General features: G+C 36.7%; 2 protein-coding genes across 3 annotated transcripts; both read right to left on the reverse strand.

Annotated features, from left to right (window-relative positions):
* Positions 1–16,964, reverse strand: LOC140136315 (ras-related protein Rab-22A-like). 2 transcript variants are annotated; one of them, XM_072158041.1, is made up of 6 exons: positions 16,638–16,960; positions 15,377–15,453; positions 11,297–11,378; positions 2,963–3,034; positions 1,926–2,154; positions 1–1,488 (listed from the first exon to the last, which is right to left on the reverse strand). In XM_072158041.1, exons 1-6 carry the CDS (start codon positions 16,710–16,712, stop codon positions 1,382–1,384), a joined length of 642 nt encoding a protein of 213 aa, XP_072014142.1. In that variant the 5' UTR covers positions 16,713–16,960; the 3' UTR covers positions 1–1,381. The 2 variants fall into 2 exon arrangements, with proteins under 2 accessions (XP_072014142.1, XP_072014143.1); XM_072158042.1 differs by lacking the exon at positions 2,963–3,034 and having other exon boundaries at positions 16,638–16,964.
* A 3,381-nt stretch (positions 16,965–20,345) lies between these two features.
* Positions 20,346–23,911, reverse strand: LOC140172799 (uncharacterized). The gene is made up of 5 exons (XM_072195926.1): positions 23,901–23,911; positions 23,756–23,837; positions 23,085–23,156; positions 21,530–21,758; positions 20,346–20,792 (listed from the first exon to the last, which is right to left on the reverse strand). Exons 1-5 carry the CDS (start codon positions 23,909–23,911, stop codon positions 20,686–20,688), a joined length of 501 nt encoding a protein of 166 aa, XP_072052027.1. The 3' UTR covers positions 20,346–20,685.
* Positions 23,912–26,070: the final 2,159 nt, after the last annotated feature.

Here is a 26,070-nt window from a genome sequence, read left to right on the forward strand (position 1 = left end):
TTGTTCCTTTCTTTTTAGTTTTATTTGATTGATTCGCTGACTGCAGTGAATCGTGATTGATTGTTTTTCACTTTATATAATTCAGAAATTTGTAGGCCTGCTAAGTCTGTCTTTTTGAATATTCTTCCCAAATTCGATTTGCAAATAATTGCTTTTTGATACTGTTGTTGATGTTGATTTAAAATTTATAAAATCCTTATGAAAATTGCCGAAAACGGCTTGTGCCCCCCTCGGCATCCGACCCGGCATGCCGCCCCTCATGACACCCCCCGCCCGCCCCCGACTCACGAGCTCCGGGCACGAGCTAAGCCAAGTTTCATGTCTTGACCGTGGATCAATATTCTATTGTAAAGTAGGCCTACGTCCCAGTACGCTTGTTCATTTTCTGCATGGCTGTTTCTGTTATGAACTTACGCCCCTCTGAAATCAAGCGCATGAAAAACTCTCGGCTACCCTTAATCCGAATCCTTTAATTAGTTCTGACTAGCAATGAAAGTGAAATCTTTAAGTTCGGTCAATTTTGGGAAATAAAGTTATGCATTCTAATTTTTTTCGAAAACACATTTTTTAATCTTTTTCATACCCATTTATCAAAAACAACATAAAATATTAAAATTTTGAGCAGATTTTGAATACTTGTGCCAAGGCTTAGAATTTTGTGACTACAATAAGAAAACATGCAAAATTGCATGTTTTAGCCCATGTCCTCTCAAATTGCAAAAATATTAAAATTTGACTTTTATTTGCAGTGAAACCTAACTAAAAGATTCGGATTGCTATATTTGACACCCCTATAATCATGATAATATAATACAGGAAACGACTGGAATTCCAGTTGCCGATGTTACTGAAGAAAGCTTGTAAATTCAATTAAATGAATGAAAAATCGCGGAATTGTGCCCATATCAGCCTCCCAAATCGAGGGTTTCCGATTTGAACTAATTTTCTGCTAATTGTTTTCGCATAAAAGCATGAAGTTCCAACCATCGTGACTGTAGCCCATTGTCACTGAAATCCATAGGGCATTTATTATTCTGGTACTGTTCTGGGTACACTTGTTATTTTCTCGGGTTAGTGTCAGTCCAGTCAAAAGAGCCGCTACAGACTTTTAGCATGTTTAGTGGATGTAGAATATTCGATTCATCATGTCTTCATTATATAATATAATTCCCATTCTATTTCCAGTTATGTTTAACTTCTAACGAATGTTTGATGACGTAAAATCGATAATACATTTCCACCAGCCATTCGACATAACATATAAGTGAGTTTCAGTCAACACACATTCGTTAGAAAATAAAAATGAATTGAATTAGATTGAATAACGAATAGTTGGTGAACGAATATTCTACATCGTATATATTCGGCGTCTGGATGGCCCTTAGCAACAGCTCCTTTGTTCCACTTCTTCAGATTCTTGATTCGTTAAATGGATCAAGGAGGAAAGTTCTGTCTGTTCTTCTGACATTTCTGACGTTACTCGTCGAGCTGTTAATGTTAACAAATAAAAATCAGTCAATCAATCAAATCAAATCAAATCAGATTAGATTAGATCAGATCCAATCCAATTCAATTCAACTCAAATCAAATCTAACTAAATCAAATCAGGTCAAATCAAAGCAAGAAAGCATCAAGTAAGCACTCAATCCACCCATCCATCCATCAAGCAAGCAAGTCATATTTTAAGAACAAAAGTAAGTGTTGATACCTCATTATTGTGTATAAATTAATATTATTGGACTCTTTACTACCATTACGTTTGAATTGTGCATTGTTTAAAATTGATGTTAATAAAATTCACATGTGATATGTTATTACAATGCATTGACGTAAGTGTATTTGTAAGCTACAAAACAAAAAGAACATCATCTTAATATTCGTTTTAATGCCCAGATATAATCTTATCATGACGATGATTTGTTTACCTATTGTTAAAAACAACTGATTCACGTTGTCTCCGGTTTTGGCACTTGTCTCAAAATAAATTGAATCCGTCCTTATTGCGAATGTTTCAGCTTCCTCTGTGCTAATTTGCCTGTGTTGTTTTAAATCTGCCTTGTTACCAACTATACAAGTGATGATATTTCGTCTTTCATTTTTTCCATGATTTTTTACGGCCGGCATCCAATAATCAACAACTTTTCTAAAACTTTCCTGTGGAATAATAAATCAGAGGGCCTGATAAATCGTACATCAAATAAATATAAACTATATTAAGCAGAAGTGTGTTATTGTTTTGTTAATCGTAGTCCATGTATAGCCACTTGAAAGCAATCAGTCAGATTTCACGAGCTATCAGCTGACCAATAGAGTCAGTAATTATTATGTCAGGCATTCCTGGAATTTCTGGTGGAGAAAACTGCAACGCAACGCCTGCGTCAGTTCGTGAAGGTAGTAGATTCAAAGAAGCGACTAGTAAATCGTTACCAACAAGCTGATTGGAGTCGGGATTGGAGTTTAATGTTGGAGTCCGCTTAAGAACGCTGTCTGTCAACTTTGTGTCAAGAAGAGCAGAACATTGCTCGCATTTGCTACATAAACATGAGAAATAAAGCATAATAAGGTGTGCATTGTCAGGAGACATCCCGGGGAGACATCAACTATAGTATGCACCAGCATTGCTACAGTGACTTTCAAGTCTTCTGTGGACTCTGCGATAATATTACAACTGAACATTGTTGGGACTCTGAGGTATGTCAAGACTGAGATAGTGGGTCAGCAACCTGCAAGGTCAACAGGATCAAGATATTTAGAGTAATAACTAGTATTTGTAATTGTTCATAAATCAGTGTGATTTTAAATATTATTTAGCATTGTCCAATAATACTGTACAATTAAAACAATTGTGTTAAAATAATAATAGTGTACTCTTTGTGCTATGTTGTTGCTTGAACTCGGGTTAATATGGTTAAGGTGGTTCTGGACTTAGACATATCTAATGCCAATGAAAAGACATACGAACCATATTGTCAACACTGAATACTAATATTGCTGCACTGCATCCTCGATAGTAGATTGGTGCAAGGGAACGAAACTGCACAGGGAATCACATCACATGAGTGCATGTTACGTCAAATGTATTGAGTTCTTACCAGCTCCCCCCTTCAAAATATAGATCATGTAGATAGGGGCAAGTAAACGAAACTATAGAGTATTAAAGTAATCACATTTGTGCATGTTACGGCAAATATATTGAATTCTCCCTTCAAATTGAATGAAGACGACATGTCAAGAAGTGCCATCCTGGACAAGCAATACGTTATTTATTATAAGAAAAGAGGTACCGCTAGAATGTACTTCACTTCTTAACATTTTGTTACGAGTCGTACCTGACTCAAGGCCAAAATCACCTTTTTCCCGAACTCACACGAATGCACAACACAAAATACACTGTTTGTTTAAGCTAACATAATCCAAGTCTTTAATTGAAAACAGAGTATGATTGGTACATATAATAACAATATCGCATATACAATAAAATCACACAATGACAGTTTTACTATATCAGTACTTAACCAGCTGTGTCTTCTTGTTGGTGATCCTAGAGTTCTTGCAATGTTCTGGACGACTGATGTAATATATCCTTATTCACTTGTTCTGCGAAAATCAGCGAATTCCATCGTACACTTGCATTTATAAATCCTTGCACATAAAATCCTCATACGAAAATGATGATGCTTCCTCCAATCTCCTTTGCGCTGCTATCTCCACGAATGTATCTCCTTGCGCTGCTATCTCCAAATATGGTGTTTCTTTCACCATTCTCTCTTTCTCCAGGGAACAGGTTTCTTTAACACAGCTCCGCTGTTTTTTGACAGATGCGTGGCCTTCACAAACCCAGCAAACTCCAGCAATTTGACAGAAGAACTTTTAATCCTTTGATGAGGAAGAGCACTTTTGTGTGCTCGCTGTCTTCTTCGTTGCTGTATTAAAATTAGCTCAATTATTGGCTATATAAACTGGTTAAAACTTCCTTTTTGAAGCACGAAGACCATCACACACATGTGGAGTTTTCAATCTCCCATGGCATTCTGTAAAGTCCCAACAAAAGCCTCAAGCTTTTTATATCAGTACTCATGCAAAAAACCCATCATCTATAAATAAACCATTACTTCAATCACATTTTCACAACATTGCTGCAATCTTGGGATTTCCCAAGATTAATTATACACATTCACCTTTCACATTACATCACTTCCTGGGGGTTTTCCTGATGGTGCAATAATGAACTGGGGCTTTCCAAGTTCTAAACATAGCTCTGACTTTGTTTACAATAATTTGGGGGAATTCCAAAACGACTTTCCACACCATTATCTTGCACGTACAAGGGGTTTCCCATCTCATGAAATACTTTCAGCTTGTAAACAAAGTTAAATAATTAAATTAAATCAAATTACTCAGGGCACATCACACCTCCCCTTAAAAGAAGAAAGTTCGAATGTAATGAAAACTTTCTTAAATGTTTTCTTCTTTTACATCAACTTCAACATATTGTCAACTTTGAGTATTTAACTCATCAATCATCATACACAGTGACTACTTGTCACACACAACTTCCCTTTTAAAGGAAATTTTTGTTTGTCAGGTTTTATGCAATTCTGGACAGGGCATCAGCCATTACATTGTCTTTTCCCTTAATATGTTTGATGTCCAGATTGTACTCTTGCAAGGTCAAACTCCACCTCACCAGTCTTTGGTTTTTGTTCTTCATCCTGTTGATGAAGGTGAGGGATTGTGATCTGTGAAAACAAGCACAGGGTATACTGTGGTACCCAAATACACATCAAAATGTAGCAATGCTAATAGCAATGCTAGACACTCCTTTTCAATTGTGGAGTAATTTCTCTGGTGCTTGTTGAATTTCCTTGAAAAGTAACAAATGGGGTGATCTATTTGATCTTCACCCTCTTGCATCACAACACCTCCACAGCCTATGTCACTGGCATCAACAGTCAACTTGAACTGCTTCTGAAAATCAGGTGCAGTAAGCACTGGTGAACTCATGAGTATTGATTTGACTTTGTGAAAAGCATTTTCACACTGTTCTGACCAAATGAATTTTGCATCTTTCTTCAACAAATCAGTCAAAGGACTTGCTATCTCTGAAAAGTTTGGACAGAACTTTCTATAATAGCCAACCATTCCTAGAAATCTCATGAGTGCCTTCTTGTTTACAGGTGTGGGGTATTGCTCAATTGCTTCAACTTTGGCTTTGATAGGTTTCACCTGACCTTGACCTACAACATATCCCAAGTATGTGACTGTGGCATGGCAAAACTCACTTTTTACCAGGTTGACTGTCAATTGTACTTCTGACAGCTTCTTAAACAATTGATGGAGTTGTTTCATGTGTTGTTCCCAAGTTTGACTATAAACAATCAAATCATCTACATACGCTTCACATCCCTCTATGTCTGCCACAATTTGATTTACCATTCTCTGAAAGGTTGCAGGTGCATTTTTCAACCCAAATGGCATGACTTTGTATTGGTAAAGACCAAACGGTGTACAAAAAGCAGAAATCTCTTTGGCACGGTCTGTGAGTGGAACCTGCCAGTACCCTTTCAAAAGATCAAATTTGCTAACAAATTTTGCATTCCCAATTTTGTCTATGCAATCATCAATTCTTGGAATTGGGTACGAGTCTGTCTTTGAATGAACATTTGCAGCTCTCATGTCTGCGACCAATCGGTATGAACCATCAGGCTTGGGAACAAGAATACATGGTGAACTCCACTCACTACTACTTGGTTCTATGATATCATTGTCTAGCATATAATTAATCTCATTTTTGAGATGTTCCATTTTCAATGGATTGACTCTGTAAGGATGCTGCTTGATTGGTTTTGTATCACCAACATCTACATCATGAAATGCAGCATTTGTTCTACTTGGCGTATCAGGAAATATATTGTCAAATTTGTGAATCAAATTTGCAATTTGACTTTGTTGATCTTGAGAAAGATGACCTAACTTTGAGTCCAAATTAGTGAGCACATCAGAATTGTTCAATTTTACATTATACTCTTTGTGCTCCAGCTCTTTATCCTGGTCACATGTGACATCAGAATTGTCATCTTTACTCTTGTCTACATTGGCGATTCTGTCTACATCGGCATGTTTGTCTACATTATCAGCATGTTTTACTGTACACACAGGTTTTGAAATGCCACTGTCACTTCTTTTAACATACTCTTTTAGCATATTTATGTGGCATAACTGCCTGCTCTTGCGTCTACCAGGAGTCTTGATAATATAATCTACTTCACCCACTTTTGACTCTACTTCACATGGGCCATGATATCTGGCTTGTAATGGGTGTCCTGGAATTGGAAACAGTACTAGAACTTTGTCACCTGGTTTGAACACTCTCTCTTTGGCATGTTTATCATACCATTGTTTCATTTTGGCCTGACCCTGTTTCAAGTTTTCTTTGGCAATATCAGTTACTCTGTTAAGCCTATGCTTAAAATTGGAGACATAATCCAATAAATTGATATCTGATTTCTCATTGAGCCACTTTTCTTTCAACAACTTTAAGGGCCCGCGCACTGTGTGTCCAAACACTAACTCAAAAGGACTAAATCCTAAAGTTTCCTGAACAGCTTCCCTAGCAGCAAACAACAACAAGTGTACTCCCTCATCCCAGTCCCTCTGAAATTCCAAACAGTATGTTCTGATCATGTTTTTCAATGTTTGGTGGAACCTTTCTAATGCACCTTGTGATTCTGGATGGTAAGCACTTGAGGTATACTGTTCTATACCTAATTGATACATGACCTGCTGAAATACTCCAGAAGTAAAGTTTGATCCTTGGTCTGACTGTATGGACTTGGGGAGCCCCACAAATGTGAAGAACTTAGTTAAAGCTTTCACTATAGTCACTGCTTTAATATTTCTCAAGGGTATGGCTTCAGGAAAGCGTGTTGACGCGCACATAATTGTCAGAAGGTATTGATTACCTGACTTAGTCTTTGGTAGGGGGCCTACACAATCAATAATAACCCTACTAAATGGTTCATCAAAGGCTGGAATTGGCTTTAATGGAGCAGGAGGTATTTTCTGATTTGGCTTCCCTACTACTTGGCATATGTGACATGTTTTGCAATATTCAGAAACATCTTTTCTGAGAGTGGGCCACCAGAAATGTCTCAGAATTCTTTCATGAGTTTTCTTAACACCCAAATGCCCTGCCATGGGACTATCATGTGCTATGTTAATAACTTCAGTGTGGTAGACTTTTGGTACCACAATTTGGTGCACTACCTTCCACTCTTCATCGGCAGGTGCATCAAGGGGCGCCATTTTCTCATTAGCACATCATCTTGTTTGTAAAAACAGACAGAATTTTGTTCTGCTTCTTCTAGGGTCAATGCCCTTTGATTGATCTCTTTGAGTTCTGGGTCATTTTGTTGCTCCAGAATTAGCTTGTCATGACTTAATGGGTCTTTCATGGTTTCCTCAATTTGTTCATGCTCAGAGGCTGTGTCATTTTGAGGGTCTTTTATCCCCTGGAGAAGGAAGTTTATCTTCTTTCTCATTCAACTTTGACACAAAAGTGTCTTCCAAATTGTAGCCTATGTCATCAATTTGGTTGTCCTCAATTGTTTCTAATGAGGCCTTCTTACTCATTGCCCGTGTCACTGCACATGCAGGAAATATCTCCTCTTCCTCACTATTATCATCCTGTAAACAGGGCTTATCTGTGACTATTGGGTCAGGAAAAACCTTCCCCCCTGCCAAGTCATTTCCTAGCAACATGGACACTCCTTTGACTGGCAATTCATGTCTAACTCCTATGGTTACAGGACCAGAAACCAAGTCAGATGTCAAGTTAATTTTGTGGAGAGGTACACTAATTATTTCCATCCCAATACCCTGGATCAAAGCATTACCTGCTGAACTAGCCTCATTAAAGGGCAAAGTTCCTTCCAGAATCATAGACCGTGCACAACACGTATCTCGCACAATCTTGATGGGCTTTGGACTACCATTCTCACCAAGTGATACTACTCCCTCTAACACAATGGTTCAAATTCTTCACACACCTTGTCTGTCTCACCTCCCTTTTGTGGGAATTCTTGTTTCTTGATTTGACTGACTTGTTTCTTTGACTCAAGTGACACTGCACATCCTACAGTATTACTAGCAGTTTGCTGCTGTTTTTGTGCGTCTTGTCTGCCTTTTAAGAAATAACACTGGGTCATCGTATGCCCTGGTCTCTTACAATGAGTACAAGTTACTTTGGCTTTAAATTCAGTCCCAAATTTTGCTCTGTTACCTGAACTCCCTGGGGTCCCTCTACCACCAGCACTATGCTGTGAATTAGACTGAGGTTTCACTTCTTGTGTACCACCCTGATTTGCTCTAGGTTGATTATGGCTGAACCTGTTTGAATAACTTCTGTTATGACTAAATCTACTCCCATTCAATTTGTGAGTTAAGCCATAGTCGTCCGCCATTGTCGCCGCCTCATTTAGCGTCTTAATTTTGCTAGCGCTTTCATCCAAATGAGTTTTAATGTCAACGTGGACACATTTCTTGAACTCTTCTATAAGAACCAATTGCTTAAGTTGGCCGAAATCATCTTTGACTTCTTTTGAACCAAGCCACCTGTCAAACATTTGTTCTTTCACTCTAGCAAATTCTACATGGGTTTGATCTGCTTGCTTTCTTGAATCTCTGAACTTTTGTCTGTATGCTTCAGGCACCAGCTCATAGGCCTTAAGGACTGCCTGTTTAACTTCTTCATAATCATTACACTTCTCTATTGGTAGAGCTGAGTAAGTTTCCTGGCCTTCCCACAAAACTACTTTGTAACAGTAGGGTCCAATGCTCTGGAGGCCATTTCAAATTTGTAGCTACCTTTTCAAAATGTTGGAAGTACTCGTCAACTTCCTTCTCTTTGAATTTAGGCACAAGCTTTACATACTTTGTAACATCAAACCCTGACTTTGACTTTGAGGAGAAACTTGATGAGTATTTGTCACCTAGTTTTGCTAACTTCTCTTGTTCAAACTCAATTTCTTTTTCTTTCAAATGTGCTTCCAGCGCCATCTTTTCATGGCGCGCTTTGTCTTCCATTGCCATTTTCTGTTTCTCAAGTTCCAATTTTGCCACCTTTTCCTTTTCTTCAATAAACATTTTCTGTTTTTCCATATCTAGCCTTTCTTGTTTTTCTTTATTTTCATTCTCTAACTTGATCATTTCCAGTTTTTCTTTTTGGTCCATTTCTATTTTCCTCAGTTCTAATTGAATTTCCAACTCTTTCAATTTAACTGCAGAGTCCCCACCGATTTCAGTTTCGACCTCTTTTCTCTTGCCCAAAATGGATTCATCAAAATACTCTTCATCAACTAAAACCTCAATCAAGACATTTTTGATTATTTGTCTTCTTGTAGTTTGCTTTACTTTCAAGTCATAATGTTTGGCAAGTGCTAATAAATCAGGCTTCTTCAACTTATCAAATTTCTCCCAATCTATAGTTTCAAGAAACTCTTCAGCTTTGAACTCTGCCATACTGTACTTTCACTTTTAAGACTCCGTAAATTAATGTTAACTTTTTTACAGTGTATTTTCCCGGACGAGCCCCCAATTTTGTTACGAGTCGTACCTGACTCAAGGCCAAAATCACCTTTTTCCCGAACTCACACGAATGCACAACACAAAATACACTGTTTGTTTAAGCTAACATAATCCAAGTCTTTAATTGAAAACAGAGTATGATTGGTACATATAATAACAATATCGCATATACAATAAAATCACACAATGACAGTTTTACTATATCAGTACTTAACCAGCTGTGTCTTCTTGTTGGTGATCCTAGAGTTCTTGCAATGTTCTGGACGACTGATGTAATATATCCTTATTCACTTGTTCTGCGAAAATCAGCGAATTCCATCGTACACTTGCATTTATAAATCCTTGCACATAAAATCCTCATACGAAAATGATGATGCTTCCTCCAATCTCCTTTGCGCTGCTATCTCCACGAATGTATCTCCTTGCGCTGCTATCTCCAAATATGGTGTTTCTTTCACCATTCTCTCTTTCACCAGGGAACAGGTTTCTTTAACACAGCTCCGCTGTTTTTTGACAGATGCGTGGCCTTCACAAACCCAGCAAACTCCAGCAATTTGACAGAAGAACTTTTAATCCTTTGATGAGGAAGAGCACTTTTGTGTGCTCGCTGTCTTCTTCGTTGCTGTATTAAAATTAGCTCAATTATTGGCTATATAAACTGGTTAAAACTTCCTTTTTGAAGCACGAAGACCATCACACACATGTGGAGTTTTCAATCTCCCATGGCATTCTGTAAAGTCCCAACAAAAGCCTCAAGCTTTTTATATCAGTACTCATGCAAAAACCCATCATCTATAAATAAACCATTACTTCAATCACATTTTCACAACATTGCTGCAATCTTGGGATTTCCCAAGATTAATTATACACATTCACCTTTCACATTACATCACTTCCTGGGGGTTTTCCTGATGGTGCAATAATGAACTGGGGCTTTCCAAGTTCTAAACATAGCTCTGACTTTGTTTACAATAATTTGGGGAATTCAAAACGACTTTCCACACCATTATCTTGCACGTACAAGGGGGTTTCCCATCTCATGAAATACTTTCAGCTTGTAAACAAAGTTAAATAATTAAATTAAATCAAATTACTCAGGGCACATCACAATATAATGAACCACTTGTCTTGAATCATTGAAATTTCAGTGAAGTAATTGGATTCCTTGCCCCTATAATAAACATAACTTTTGTTACCAGGTATTTTTTGAGAAAATGCAAAATTAGTCACAAAATTTATCAAGGGGTGTAGTACCACCTTAATGCCATACAAAGGCTAAAATTACTGAAAAGATTCATCAGGTTTGTAGATAAATAGATAAAACAATTTCATGTAAACACAACCAAATTTTACTCACTAAAGTGATCATCAATCAATATTCTGATGATGCTTTTCGTCCATGAAAAGCGAAACCGTCAAACTAGTGAGTAAAATTTGGTTTTATTTACATGAAATTGTTTTATCTAAAGGCTAAAATTGGGCTATTTTTGTCCATAGAGGGAAAACCCATTTTTAGACCCAGCTGCCTGCAAGATGCATATAGCCTATTGTTTTTTGTTTTTGTTTTTGTTTTGTTTGCTTCTTTGTTTGTTTTTTTGTTTTTTTTATTTGGTTTTTTTGCCAATCATGACAATAACATTTAAGCAAGCGTGCAAAATATTTGTTGAGGAATGTAGTTTCATATAATAATATGTAATTAATAACTGTGTACCCTTTCTTGACCGGCAGTATCCCAAACATCCAGTCTGTGTGTGATCCCGTCTACATCCAACTTCACTTTGCTATATGCTGCGCTGCAACATACAAAGGAAAAACAACACAAAACATTTTTAGTTATATTGCATTTCTCTAATACAGTACTGAATAAAGTCATCACACACTTTCGTGGTTACAACAAGTTCTTCGCCGCTACCTTTGCCGCGCAGAGTTCATTTGACCTTGGCAGACCAGGGTAGAGTTTCGGACGTTCCAATGAGTCAAAGATAGGCTGAAGTTTTATCCGAGCAGTATAGCTGAGTATTATCGGGTGGGATTTCGGCCCGGGGGGGGGCACTCAACTTTAGAAGTGACGGGTATGTGCCTACCGGCGTCGCGAAGTAGGGGCCTATCGGGCACAAAGCGTTATTTTAAAAGAGGGGGTCATTGGGTACAAACAAAATAAAAAAGGGGGTCATTGGGTATAACATTTTGAAAAAAGGGGGTCATTGAGTATAGGATTTCAAAAAAAGGGTCATCGGGTAGAAAATTTTGAAAAAATTGAGCAAAATTTTGAAAATTTCGGCATAATTTTGAAAAAATTGAGCAAAATTTGAAAGTTTCGGCATTATTTTTTGGCATTTTGATGATGCTATTCTAGAAAATCTAGAAAAAAAGGGGGTCATTGGGTAGCCGCAACCAAAAAAAGGGGGTCATTGGGTAGCCGCAACTAACTAAAAAAAGGGGGGTCATCGGGTATGACTTTAAAAAAAAGGGGGTCATCGGGTATAGTCGACTTCAAAAGAGGGGGCCTATTGACAGGCACATACCGTCACAAAAGTTGAGTGCCCCCCCGGGGATTTCGGTCTAATTTTTATTTTTTTTATTTTCCAAAAATATGAGGTAATATTTAATAGTAACAGAGAGGATTTTCACGTGATCATTTAGTTCAACTTAGGAATTTTGGAACAGGAACATTCAAGCAGTCACGTGTTTTATTTGGGACTTTTTATGATCCAGAGAGGGAAATTGACTCCATACTCTATTGTTCTTATGGTTGAAATTAACAACACTAAAACTCATACTATCCTTACTTAACTGAAAAGCACATGGACGGGGACAGTCCCTGTCATAGAGAGCTATTGACTGATATGTTTGCTGTTTGTTTCATAATGCACTAATACAAAGAATGTAGCCATAATATTTCCTCAAAACTGTTTTCATACATCCACAACACAGGAAGTATTGCGTTACCACAATAACCAAACGTTAGTAAATGCATGCATGTGTCCCCCGTTTCAGTTGGTGATGTTTAATTTGCTGTATTCTGTGAACAAAATCAATGTAATGTGGTCAGTACATGTACTCTTCCCAGTGACGGTGCCACAGTGGCATGGGGATATGCCCCATTCTCACTCCCCTAATAACCTTTTCACTAAATGCAGAAATTGTTAGTAAGATGAAGAAGTATTAAATGAATAAATAATATGAAACTATACCTTAATATATATGGTCGAATCCAACGAAAAGTGTACACGGCATGTTCAGGGTCATAACTTAAAAGTATTAATCAATTGGCATTCGTTTTTGTATTGTGTTTATTCGCCTTGATCATACGCTTCGCGCCATATATAATAAGACCCCTTCTGTGAAAAACTTAGACACAGAGACCCCAAAACATGCTATTTTTACCCATTTTTTCAAAATATTTCTTAAGGTATTTTTAAAAACATCTAAATCAGTTATGAAAAGAAGTCATTAGATTGAATCTAAATTGATTTCCTGAAAGGTGTGTATTCAAAGATTGCCTGTTCAATTTTTCACATATTTGTACATAATTATGAATTTTTGTGATAATTTTTGAGTGGTATTTTTTTACATTACCTACGAATACAATTTTTCATAGCACTAGATATATCTTTAAAAAATGGAAATCACTAATAAATGCGCAATTGATACAAGCTTTGATATGTCCAATACTGAAATGCATCGCATTCGGACATCTTTATTATTTTGTTTAGCTGCCAGAAATTCTAAATGGCACAAAGGTAGGTTTGGTAAAAAATATGCATTACCACCGAATACATGTTAAAAGCTGTGTCATTTCCACAAAGTGAGAGAATAGTAAACAATAGTTAAGCAATAGGTGCAGGGTAATACACTCTTTATTTCTACCAAGTTTCAATAGCCTGCGTTTAAATATTTCTGAGATGTCAACAATAAAAAAAGCAAGTATTCGTAGGTAAATTTCGGTAACCGAATGTTACCTACGAATACAATTTGACATCATGACAGTATTGTGAAACAACGCCATTCATGCCAATGCCCATATTGGTACATAACGAAGGCCTGTACGTTTGCTATCAAATCATATGTCAATGAAAGTTGCTAATTCACATACATGCCCACCATGCAAAACTGAATACGGCTTAATTGTTGAAAAATATGTACTGAAATAGACGACGGTCTGCTCATTTCAAAGAAAAATCAGATTCAAAGAAGATTAGAAGGGATAAATACTTGGATTTGTCAACTGTCATGTGTGCTTCATTTTAAATGTTTACCGACCTTCTGGTTTCTGAGTAATTTGTGTCCAAATTGATTTATTCGAAGGTAACTTTTGACGTTTTCTCTAAGGTTACCTACGAATACCATGGAAAAAACGACTGTTCTCATTGTCTCATGATCTAGACAACACAGTGATGGACCCTGGTATAAAGCTAATTGTAGTTGCCCTCAAACGAAAGGCCACAAGGCGTAACTGACTCCAAGATGGACTTCACAAGTCTGCAATAACGGTTTTAAGCGATTTGTGTGCAATTAAGCAAATTAAAGTCACTTTAGTGCCTTTGTTTCTTACTTCAATCCTCTTTCAACCGCTGTAAACCGACATTATTAATACATGATAGGGTCTAAAGTATCAATAAACGCACATAAAGAAAATAATACATTCAAAGTGCTTTATAAAATGAAGTTTTGATTGCGATATCCACCAAAAGTCTAATTCTTACCTACAAATACTGAAATGTTACTTACGAATACAGCATAATACATGACATGTGTAATGAAGTGTCCCTACCAATGGAAATTAATTGTCAAAACTTTAAGCGGTACCCCGGGACACTATTATTACCCATATACGGATTCATTCAACAATTATTTATCATGTAAAATTGCTGATTAACTACTTGTATATCAAAATGAAGTGGTCAAAATCTTGCCAAAAGCATCAAAAATTTGTTGATCTAAGGTAATAGCATTTATTCATTTGGACGTACCATCTGAAAGAGATCTAAAAACTACCATTTTATTAATTCATTACCATAATAGCAAAATCTAAACCTCAAAACTCAATATAGATATTGTTAAATCACTCATGTTACCTACGAATACCCGGGTTTCTTCACCTTTTCATTGTATAAAGCGTTAGGTGTATGCGTATAATTCCTAATATTCTTGAAAACGTATATCCTACTCGTTCTTATACAATGTGTAAATTGATTCATACTCATTTGATAAATAAAATACAGAAACTGACCTAAACTTCATTTTCAAAAATAAACTAGCATAAATTGACTAAGATCATATTGATCGCGTTATAAAAATAAAAACAAATATTTTCTGGATGAGCTAGCATTTTCCTGACACCCTGTGGTCTACATTACACGAAAAAAGCGTTAATGGGAATATTCCATTTGTTTTAGGTTGATCAGTATTGCGATAGTGAAAACATCCTAGTGGTATTCGTAGGTAACATTGGGTTTTGATAGAACATTTACTATCACACGTCCTGGATTTATTTTTCATGATTAGTAATGGCACTTTTGGTTCCTATAAGGCCAATATGTCATCAATCAATGGGCAAAAGGAAAAAATTGTGGAGACATTTTTATTTCGGACTTTTATTCTTGGCCCGTGGACACTTTTGGTTGGATTCGACCATTATGTAATTGTGGATCAAAAGATTGAAGTGGATTGAAAGTTTAAACTATATGCAGAAATCCAGAAATTACAAGCATACTGGCTCCTAAAACTAAATTATAATTATTAAGAAACCATAATGATGCTGATTAAATGCTTACCCCCCGGGGCTTACCCAATGGTTGTTGATCCGTTGAAAAATGCATCGTCTTTATATCTCATAAGAATGCTGGTCTTACCGACACCTGTCTCCTAGATGGAAGGGAGAGAACAAACGGGATCAATATCTTCAGTATGTGGTACGGTACATTATTGTCTCTTAAATCAATAAATCAAGGTACACATATTGCAAATGGAATTGGATTCTCATTTTGCAAGTAATATACTTGATTACTGAAAGATATCTTTGAAGAATACTGCCCCCTTTTTACGGCCACCAACTCTTCAGTAGGAGCTAGTAGGGAAGGCACCTAATATAATCGATTATTCTCATAGCCACCAAATTAACCCTTTAGTAGAAAGGGGCATGCAGTCCACTTAAACGGCTCTAAGAGCACTGAATCTTTATAAGAAAGGGATACCTCTCTTTTCAGAGCCACCAACCTATGGACAAGGGACAGTCCACTTGAATCGTTCCTTTCAGAGCCACTGAATCTTAAGTAGAAAAGGGGCACATAATCACTAGGAGTAGCTAGGAGCCTACGGTCAAGAAAATGGACAATACCTTCACTTTCATTGAAAAAACAACAACTGAGATACTGCTCTGGGAAAATTAAGGTCATGATATCTCCACAATTTCTTTAATATACATAATGATTTACAAGGGTAACAGTTGGTGAGTAAACTTCCCATAATTATTATCTACATGCGCCATTTCTTGACTTTTGGTGGGAATCGCTACTAGGCAGTCAGCATGGAGAACGTTGAAACCCTCAATTTCTATGCTGATGAATTGAAAAGTGTCTTGGTTTTTTAAAAGGGCATTTCGTGATCTACAGCATCATCCCCCCACTTTTCTCAAAAAAGTTAAGATTTTTATATCACTGGAAACCTCATGGCTACATAATGTTTATGTACAAAAAATTTCTTGCAGATTAATTCGTTCAGCAAAGATATCGTGAAATTTGAATTTCGTTCTGGTATACCAGAACGAAATTACAACACATTGTCTATGGAGCAGTGTAATGCACATAATCATGCATAACTCGCAAATGCAGAATAGAAATCAACTGAAATTTTGGGAATTCGTGGATATCTACTGAAAAATGTCATAAAAAGCTAGGATCACGAAATACTCCTTTAATATGATAGATTTGAATACTTTATTTCATCGTGACCTACTGATTGTAAATATAAATTTCTAAATGAGTTATTATTCAGTCATTTTTTAATTTAATAAAAAACTGGAGAACATAACAATATCATACAGTACTTACTCCTACGATACATAGTTTCCATTTTCGGATCATGTCCTCGCTGTGTAGTAAAACGAAACCTTCATATTCACACATCCTTCACGTAGTGGTGAAACCAATTAATTAATATATAAAAGAAGTAATCTCGCATAAACTCTGGCGTGTATGAGCGCCCAAATTTGGTGCCTCTAGTACGCGGTACAATTTCTACATATTATTATATAACTTGCAGCCAAAAATACAGAAATGGTAGTCTAACTATCATGCAACACAACCACTAATAATAGAATATGATATTGACCCATAGTTTCACACACACGTACGTCACGCGATCGTGAACACACACAATTCTCCGAGGGTAAATTATATTTTATAGAATCAGACTTCAGTGGTTTTGAATGATTTTAATATATGGAAATGCACTAAGTTCATCATGTTCACCAGAAAAAAGCACGAGTGTACACATGCGGTAACACTGTGATTCCTGTGCGGTTTTCTGCCCAAACGCATGCAAGTGGATGCTGCTTATGTTTAAAAACGCACGGGTCGTTAATATACAGGATTAATCAACTTCAAGTCCCCAAAATGTCTACATATTTAGACGTACGACGGTATCACACAGAAGTGTATGGTGGCGTGTAAAAACGTATGGGCATGCATTGCTGACCTCCAGTCTGGCAGTCTCTCTAATAAAGTGCTAATATTAAGCACTCAACAACATTCTTAAAGTGCTATTAAATATTGAGCGCATTAGTGTAGAGATTACTGTTATTCAGTTTATCCCATGTGGCGCCATCTGTAGATTTTCAGTATATTTAAGGTTACGCAATGCTTTTAAAATCAAAAGAAAATAAATTTTGTTTATAAGGTTACACAAGGTGGATGAAATGGGTGACGGGCTATATGTAAGAAAATACAATCCCTTTACAGAGAGCCCGTTACCCATTTCATATATATTTAGGGTGCACTACACTAAATCCTTCCGCATTTGGTGTAACCTTTCATAGTTCCGGTAAAAAATAGCACCTATGCGAAATATATCGGCGTCCGAGGGAACCAAATTTGAGTGACTCTTGGTTGTTTTGATAAAAAGATAGAATAGGAGCTCAACATTACATATCTGTTCAGAAAATTTTCTGAATCGAATGTGCATGGGTAATAGGCCCTCGGAACAATATCATGGCCGGAACTGGTAAGGAGGCGAGCGTGTCGGCTGAAATTCGGGATGGCGCTGTTCAGGAGTTCGTATCTCTCAAGTTTGTCTTAACTTGTCCCAAAAAATTAAATTTAAATAAAAGTTTAATCTTTATTTAAGACATTGGTTTGATAAAATATTAAAAATGTTGTTACATGGGGTAGAAAAACAAACTTACTTTCTTGTATTTTCCCGTGTATTTCAATGGGACGATTATTTAGTGGTGTGTGCCCTTCGAAGACTCATTTTTAAATGCTATGGACATGATTAATACCTGATTTAAGTGCCAAAAAGTTGAGATTTTTGACTGAAACTGATGTCTTTGCAAAGAAAAAAAGTCTGTTTTCCTATTTCCGTCTACAAATACGCGATTTTATTCTTAAACGCACGAGAAATTAGCTTCAAAACGCAAGGTCCCGTCGAATTGACAATTTAAGACCGTGCTTGAAATTGAGCTATTTTGGCCCCAATATCATAGAAGTGGTCACTTTTGGTTATCTCGGTGCTGAAAAAATGAAACATCTTTGGAATTATTTTGATGCAAAATGTAATTATAAGATCAAAACTCAATTATAACCGTTTTGAAAATAATCACTGAACCTTTAATTGGGTCTCAATAGACATTTAAAGTCAAAGCATACTATATTATGGCCTAATGATGACAAAATAACGGCATTTTTATCTCATGACCAAATGTTCAATTCCCAAGAGAGAAATTTATCAATTAATTCTAATGATGGGGTTTCTTAATTTTAGATCTTGCAAAAATAATACACGCAACTTGGAAATTTAACATTTTAGAGTGTCAAATTACCGTTCTATCTACCCATAACACCCCCCCCCCCAACTTAAGGCACATGCCTATTGACACGTCCTTATATTATGCATGATCTAAGAGTGGGGGGGGGGGAATGATCACATGTCGCTTATCGGTCATTTTAAATTTGTGATTGTACATAAATTTTTGTAAACAAAGTCACTTTCCTGATGTTAATGGGATTATAAATACAGTTTAACATGGTCAAAATGTTGCTCTGGCCCTTGAATGCTGAAAATTGCGAAAAGTATCATATTTTCACTCAGTCCGAGCTTGTTTGGAGCCCTGTTTTATAACTTTGGAGTGACTAGCGATAAAAAGCAATTACACTTTTTAGGATGTTGACCACTGATTCCAAAAATAAAGAATATCAAAAATATTTTTTCTTATAAGGGTGCACTACACTAAATCCTTCCGCATTTGGTGTAACCTTTCATAGTTCCGGTAAAAATAGCACCTATGCGAAATATATCGGCGTCCCGAGGGAACCAAATTTGAGTGACTCTTGGTTGTTTTGATAAAAAAGATAGAATAGGAGCTCAACATTACATATCTGTTCAGAAAATTTTCTGAATCGAATGTGCATGGGTAATAGGCCCTCGGAACAATATCATGGCCGGAACTGGTAAGGAGGCGAGCGTGTCGGCTGAAATTCGGGATGGCGCTGTTCAGGAGTTCGTATCTCTCAAGTTTGTCTTAACTTGTCCCAAAAAATTAAATTTAAATAAAAGTTTAATCTTTATTTAAGACATTGGTTTGATAAAAATATTAAAAATGTTGTTACATGGGGTAGAAAAACAAACTTACTTTCTTGTATTTTCCCGTGTATTTCAATGGGACGATTATTTAGTGGTGTGTGCCCTTTATCAATCTAATAACATGTACTTAAAGTGTATGTAACTAGGAGGAAAGCCATCCGTCATATGAAAACTGTGACCTTTCGTATTGAAGATTTTGTTCCCCAAAACACCTGGAAATTTTAAGATTTGTCAACTTGGGGGTCATTAATATGGATCCCAAATCAAACTGAGGTCGTATTGTGCAGCCCAATTTTGATATATTTGCTATCAGATCGTTCATGTTGTTCGCATTAGTCTATTCTTAATACCATTTACTTTTCACTATCACTGCCATAGGTTAGGATAGTTTCAGCCAATACGAAGTGACATAAGAAAATAGTTCAGAAAGAGCCGAATGGATCTGTTATACTTTGCCCCAGCAATAAATATTAAAGAAATTGGAAAAATTGGTCTAGACTAAATTAGATGATAGCTTCATCAATAATTATCAAAGAAATAATTAATGCTTACCTACAATTATTGCCCACCAGACAGGGCAGGTACTTTTTTACATCTTACCCGCCAGATACCAGTGTTACACGCCAATTGGGTACTGAAGGTACGGTTTTTTTGTAAATTTTAACCGTTGACACAAATAACTGCCCTTATAATTAAATAAAAGCACCGGGAAATATAATGGAAGGTAAAATCACTATAATTCTTCGGGAATTAACCAAAGGACCACTTTTCCGAGTGACCTATATTAAGTTGATTTGCCATTATCGAGAATGGGGTCACGCAGAATACTGTATTTATCCAATATAACATTCCAAAGACATCAATGTGACTGCAGCACATTTATACCATTTGCCGAAACTATAGTCATCATTGAGCTATGCCAGAGAAATAAGTGCACACACCCAATAGAGGCACTACTTTTGAACAAAAGAAATGTACGGATTAATTACTATAATTAGTTTGCTTTCTGAAACCGACTGGAATTCCAGTTGCCAATGTTACTAGAAAAAGCTTGGGAATGAAAAACCACAGAATTGTCAAAATGAGCCACTCAAATTGGGGATTTCCGATATTTTTTCTGCTGGATGTTTTCGTCTTTGGACACTTATGGATTTCCAACAATCATGATTACACAAAAAAGTCCGGAAATCCAAACTCCTCTATAGGGGTGTGCATGTATTTTCTGGAATCGCCTATTGCCACTAAAATCCACAGGCCATTTTATTGTCCTGGTAAAGTACACAAACAAGTTCAAGCCAGTCAACAACAGCTCCTTTGTTCCACTTCTTCAGATTCTTGATTCGTTAAATGCATCGAGAAGGAAAGTTCTGTCTGCTCTTCTGCCATTTCTAATGTTACTCGTCGAGCTGTTAATGTTAACAAAACAATCAATCAATCAAACAATGAGCATATCAATCACATCACATCAAAAGACAGTGGCGTACCGTGGCCGCCCCAACCCCGGGGGGCTGAAGAAGAAACAATTTTGCCGCCCCTTCCTTAACAGCCCGAAAAGGTTGACCCAATTTTTTTCACGGTCGTTTGAAAAAGTGAAGAGCAAAAAAAAAAAATAAATAAAAATAATTAAAAAAAAAGGATTTTAGGCACTAGCGCCCTAAAAGCAACATTTAAAAAAAATTTATGCTTTTTCAATTTTTTGCGCCCTTTTTCTTTGATAATTCTTTTACCGCCCCTTCATTTTTGCCGCCCCTGTTTTTGACGCCCTTTCTTCTTCCGCCGCCCCTTCGTTTTTGCCGCCCCTATTTAGACTCCTGGGGGCTGGCGCCCCCCAAAATACGCGCATGTAAGACCATCAAATGCAATTAAATTAAATTGAAATTCAACTCAACTCAATCAAAGCAAAGCAAGCAAGTATCAAGTAAGCACTGCATCCACCCATCCATCAAGCAAGCAACGTACATTTTAAGAACAAAAGGAAGTGCTGACACTTCATTATTTTGTGCAAATTCTTATTACTGTGCTATTTACCAGCATGACGATTATAAAAATGCATTTTTTAATCATGATAAGATCAGCTTTGATCATTATTTTAATTCGTTTTAATGCCCCCAACATAATCTTATCGTCACGACAATGCTGTTACCTAATGATAAAAACAACTGATCCACGTTGTCTCCGGTTTTGGCGCTTGTCTCAAAATAAATTGAATCCGTCCTTTTTGCAAACGTTTCAGCTTCCTCTGTGCTAATGCGTCTGTGTTGTTTCAAATCTGCCTTGTTACCTACTAAACAAGTGATGATATTTCGTCTTTCACTTCTCCCGTGATCTTTTATGGCCGGCATCCAATAATCAACAATATTTCTGAAACTTTCCTGTGGAATGATAAATCGTACAAAATAAGTAGGCCTATAACCATATGAAATGAAAACAAATTGTTCATCACAAAGCATGTAGCCACTTAAAGTGGCTGGCCAACAATTATGGAAGTAATATTATGTAAGGCTTTCAAGCCTGTTTTTTTTTTCAGCCATTGTGTGGTGAAGAATTAGCCAACAACTCGAGTGGTATACTAAGATTGGAATTTCTGGTTGGAGAATACTGCAACGCAAAGGCTGTGTCATGAATAGTACCGACTCAAAGAAGCGACAGAGGACATCTTTCTGTATTGTTGAACATCGATGTTGGAAATCTTTACCAGGTGTACCAACAGTAGTTTAGCGTGTTATGTTCAAGTTCTGTGCATTGGACTCAGCTTAAGAACTCTGTCTATCAAAAGGAGCAGAACATTGCTCGTACTTCCTCCATAAAGAGTGCATTGTCAAGTGACGCCAACAATATATAGAGAGTTCACCAGCAACTAACATTGCTGCAATGACTCTCAAGTCTCCAGTGGTATCTGGGATAATATTACAACTGAGCAACCAATGGACTTTGAAGTCTGTCTTTCAAGGGAGGACTGAGATAGTGGATCAGTTAAATCTACAAGGATCAAGATCCGGACTTAGATTAAACAACCAGTATTTGTAAAAGTTTGTATTCATTGTGATTTTAATTTAGCATTGTCCATGAATAATGTGTGATCAAAACAATTATGTTGAAATCATAATACAGTGTCTCTTGGGATAAGTTCATCAGTACTGATATAGCTAAATTAAATAAAATATCAGATTATGTTGTACAAGTCCCAGAATATTTTACTCATGTTTTAGACGTTTCATCTTCCATTGCTTCTCTGATCCATCGCGTTTGTTTACATGAGTCTTTGTCGATGAATTTGGCCCCTTCCTATTTATGACATAGTTTTGTTGCGAAACATGACAGAGAAAAAAACTCATGTAAACAAAATGGATCAGAGAAGCCATGTGGATCAGAAAGCGGGGGAGGATAACGTTATCAATCGTGATGAAGTAACTTATTCTTCGAGTCATGCATACGATCAGCTACTGCAAGCAAGTAAACACCGTGGGGATGTGAGTGAGAGGACCAGAGATGGTGCAGCGGCTGGATCGGCGCATTACTGATGAAATCTTCCGCACGAAAGATGAAATGTCTAAAATGTGAGTCAAATTCTGGACTTGTATAACATATTAACATAATATAGTGTTTTTGCATTGTGCTTTTGTATTGCAGAACTCAGCTTTAAACTAAATTCTTGCCTTGAACATTTTTAGTTCGTAACAATGAAAAGGCATACGAACCTTGTCATCAACACTGAATACTAATATTGCGGCTCTGATTCCTCGGTAATAGATAGGTGCAAGGGAACGAAACTGTAGAGTGAATAAGATCATATAGGTGTTACGTAATATATGTGGTACATTCCATTAGTAGTTACCATCTCTCCCTTCAAATTGACCTCAGAGCTGTTCTGAAATGACCTATTTTAAAAAGGCACATTCAGTGATTTGATCATCGGGAGGATTGAAAAATCATTAAAATTCAGGATTCGGCACCTTTGTTAGTGTCATAGATGTGCTAACATGTCCTGATTTTTGAGATAATATATTTTCGGTGCAACTGCTCATCAGATTGTTGATATAGGCCTACCCTGAATCCTGGGAAAATGTTGACACACATTGCATGCGCATACCCTCTCCGTTACCCTCTGCCCATTCATTACTGGTCAAAACATAATATTTTGCTACTTTGCCCACAATAGTGATATCTTTGATTTTGACTCGGACGGGGTGATATAAATGATACACATAATGTTCTTTAAATACATGACAGACGTTATTGTAATACTATTGTAATAATTGATAAGATACGCATTTATTATTTTCTTTACAAATTTCATTTGATTAAGTGCGCCAAATATTTCTCCAGAATTGTAGTTTCATTATAATAATAGGAAATTCATAATGCGTACCCTTTCTTGGCCAGCCGTATCCCAAACTATCAGTCTATGTGTGATACCGTCAACAGCCAATCTCACTTTGCTATATGATGCGCTATGGAAAAAAAAGAAACCATAAGTTGTATTGCATATCTCTAAGAATATTTTTACCGCTTACCATGTTTGCATAATTATGACAGTTTCTTTACAAAAGCGCCCGGGGGGGGGCACTCACATGTTAAGGTGGTACGGGTATGTGCGGCGCTCAAGGGTCCCTTTTTCAGGCTCTCCGGCAGTTCCTTAAGCCCCACATTTGGATCTGCTCCAGTTCTTTGAGCCTCAAACTCTGACAATTGTAGCTCTTTAAGCTCAAATTTGGAAATAATTTAGAAATTTTAGCTCAACAGCCTATAATTTGGCCCTAATTTCAGTTCTTCAAGCCCCTATTTTGCCCGAAAATCAGTTCTTAGTTCCCAAAGTTCGGCGCTCCGCGCCGCACACCCCTACCAAAATTTAAGTTGAGTGCCCCCCCAAAACAATTTCACTCTGGTAATCTATAACTATCCACTGTGTTTATGGTATGCGGTTTGGAGGGGGTGTGTGTGGGTGGGGTGTTTATGTCTATGAGTAGGTTGGGTGTTGTTTCTGTGGGTGGGGTGGGGTGTGCATAATGGTACCTGAATTTATAAGAAAACCGTATTACTGGGTTGATAAACCGACGGTTTAAAATCGCTTACCCAATTGTTGTTAATCCGTTGAAGAATATGTTGTCTTTATATCTCATGAGAATGCTGGTCTTACCGACACCCATCTCCTGTAGTGGAAGGGGGAATAAAAAATAAACAATTTTGTACAAATGTAGACACGTTCTCATTTGCATGTTTGCCTATCAAATGAAACCAAATGTAGTAATAAGTCTTCACAACATTATGCCTTTATCAAGCACGAATCACGTGGTGGTATTTAAAACAAACTCATAGTGACCATAAAAACGAATAAAAACAATCGTCTCTCAAACGCGATATTCAAAATTTCCGGGCGCCGAAATTGTCAAGTGCAATGACGTCCCAGTCATACAATGAAGACTGACGACAATTGAGCACAAATTACCATTACGTCATTGCACTTAGTCAATTTCAGCGCGGGAATTTTGAACATCGCGTGTTGAGAGCCGACTGTTTTTATTCGTTTTTATTGTCAATATGAGTTTGTTTTAAATAAACACATGTGATTCGTACTTGATAATTTTTTTCTAACATATAAGGCATAATGTTATGATTGCCCGAGACTCCCTTTAATTTACTTGATTACCATACTTGTAAATAAGTGATATTGGCGTTACAAATCACTTATGCATTGTACACGTGAGACGACAAATTATCTAAAATGATTTACTAAAATTAAAAACATATATTGTAACCTGATATATTATTTATTTCATATTTATTTCATATAATGATAACAATATGATAATATATACTGTACTTACTCCTACGATGCATAATTTCCATTCCCTTAATGCATTCATATTATCTCTCCATTTTTGTTCAGTCAGGTTGGAAAACTCAATGATTAGTCTCGGTTAGACAATTAAACCTTTAACATATCCTTCACGAAGTGATGATACCAATTAACCAATATGTAAGACAGGTAATCGCCAAAACTTTTAGGTGATGAGTGCCGAACCGTTAATAGACATTCAGATCACGAATTCGGTAACTCGCGGTAACTGTAGTATAGTGTAATTTTATATTCCAGAGTTCGAATGATCTTTTTTGCAGCAGCGCCAAAGACAGCAGATTTCACGTTGGAAATTATGATAACACGTATTATGGTAACAAAGGAAGTAACAAGTAAAGGAAGTAAGCGAATGTCATGTCAAAGCTTCCTACCAATGTTTTTAAAGCGTTAGCAAACTGATGTCATAATATCGTTTTGATATGGATGTACACATATTATCTTCTCTTTGCCATGCTCGCTTCTGTCACTTAGGCTATTTTTACCAGGTTCAAAGTCCCTCTGCAACGAATCACTAGAACTGGCTTAAGTTGAACATTTTGTTTACTCGTTAGTTGTTCTCCAGATTTTAAAAAACCTTATCAAAAGATTGGTTATGCAAGAGAACTTTGGACATGTATCAAAATGATTGTTCTTAACACAGGAGTCATTTTCCAAAATCATGAAAATTTAACCTCATGAAATTTATATCAGACTTGACAACACTCTAATTGAAAAAAAAACCTTTGTTTTTCATGATAGTATGTGCCCACATCCTCTTAAAACAACATGATCAAACTGTAACCCTTTTATGGGGTCACTTTTATCATTTAAAAATGTTTGAATGCATC

The sequence above is a fragment of the Amphiura filiformis genome, chromosome 16 (assembly GCF_039555335.1).
Source record: "Amphiura filiformis chromosome 16, Afil_fr2py, whole genome shotgun sequence".
Taxonomy (NCBI): domain Eukaryota; kingdom Metazoa; phylum Echinodermata; class Ophiuroidea; order Amphilepidida; family Amphiuridae; genus Amphiura; species Amphiura filiformis.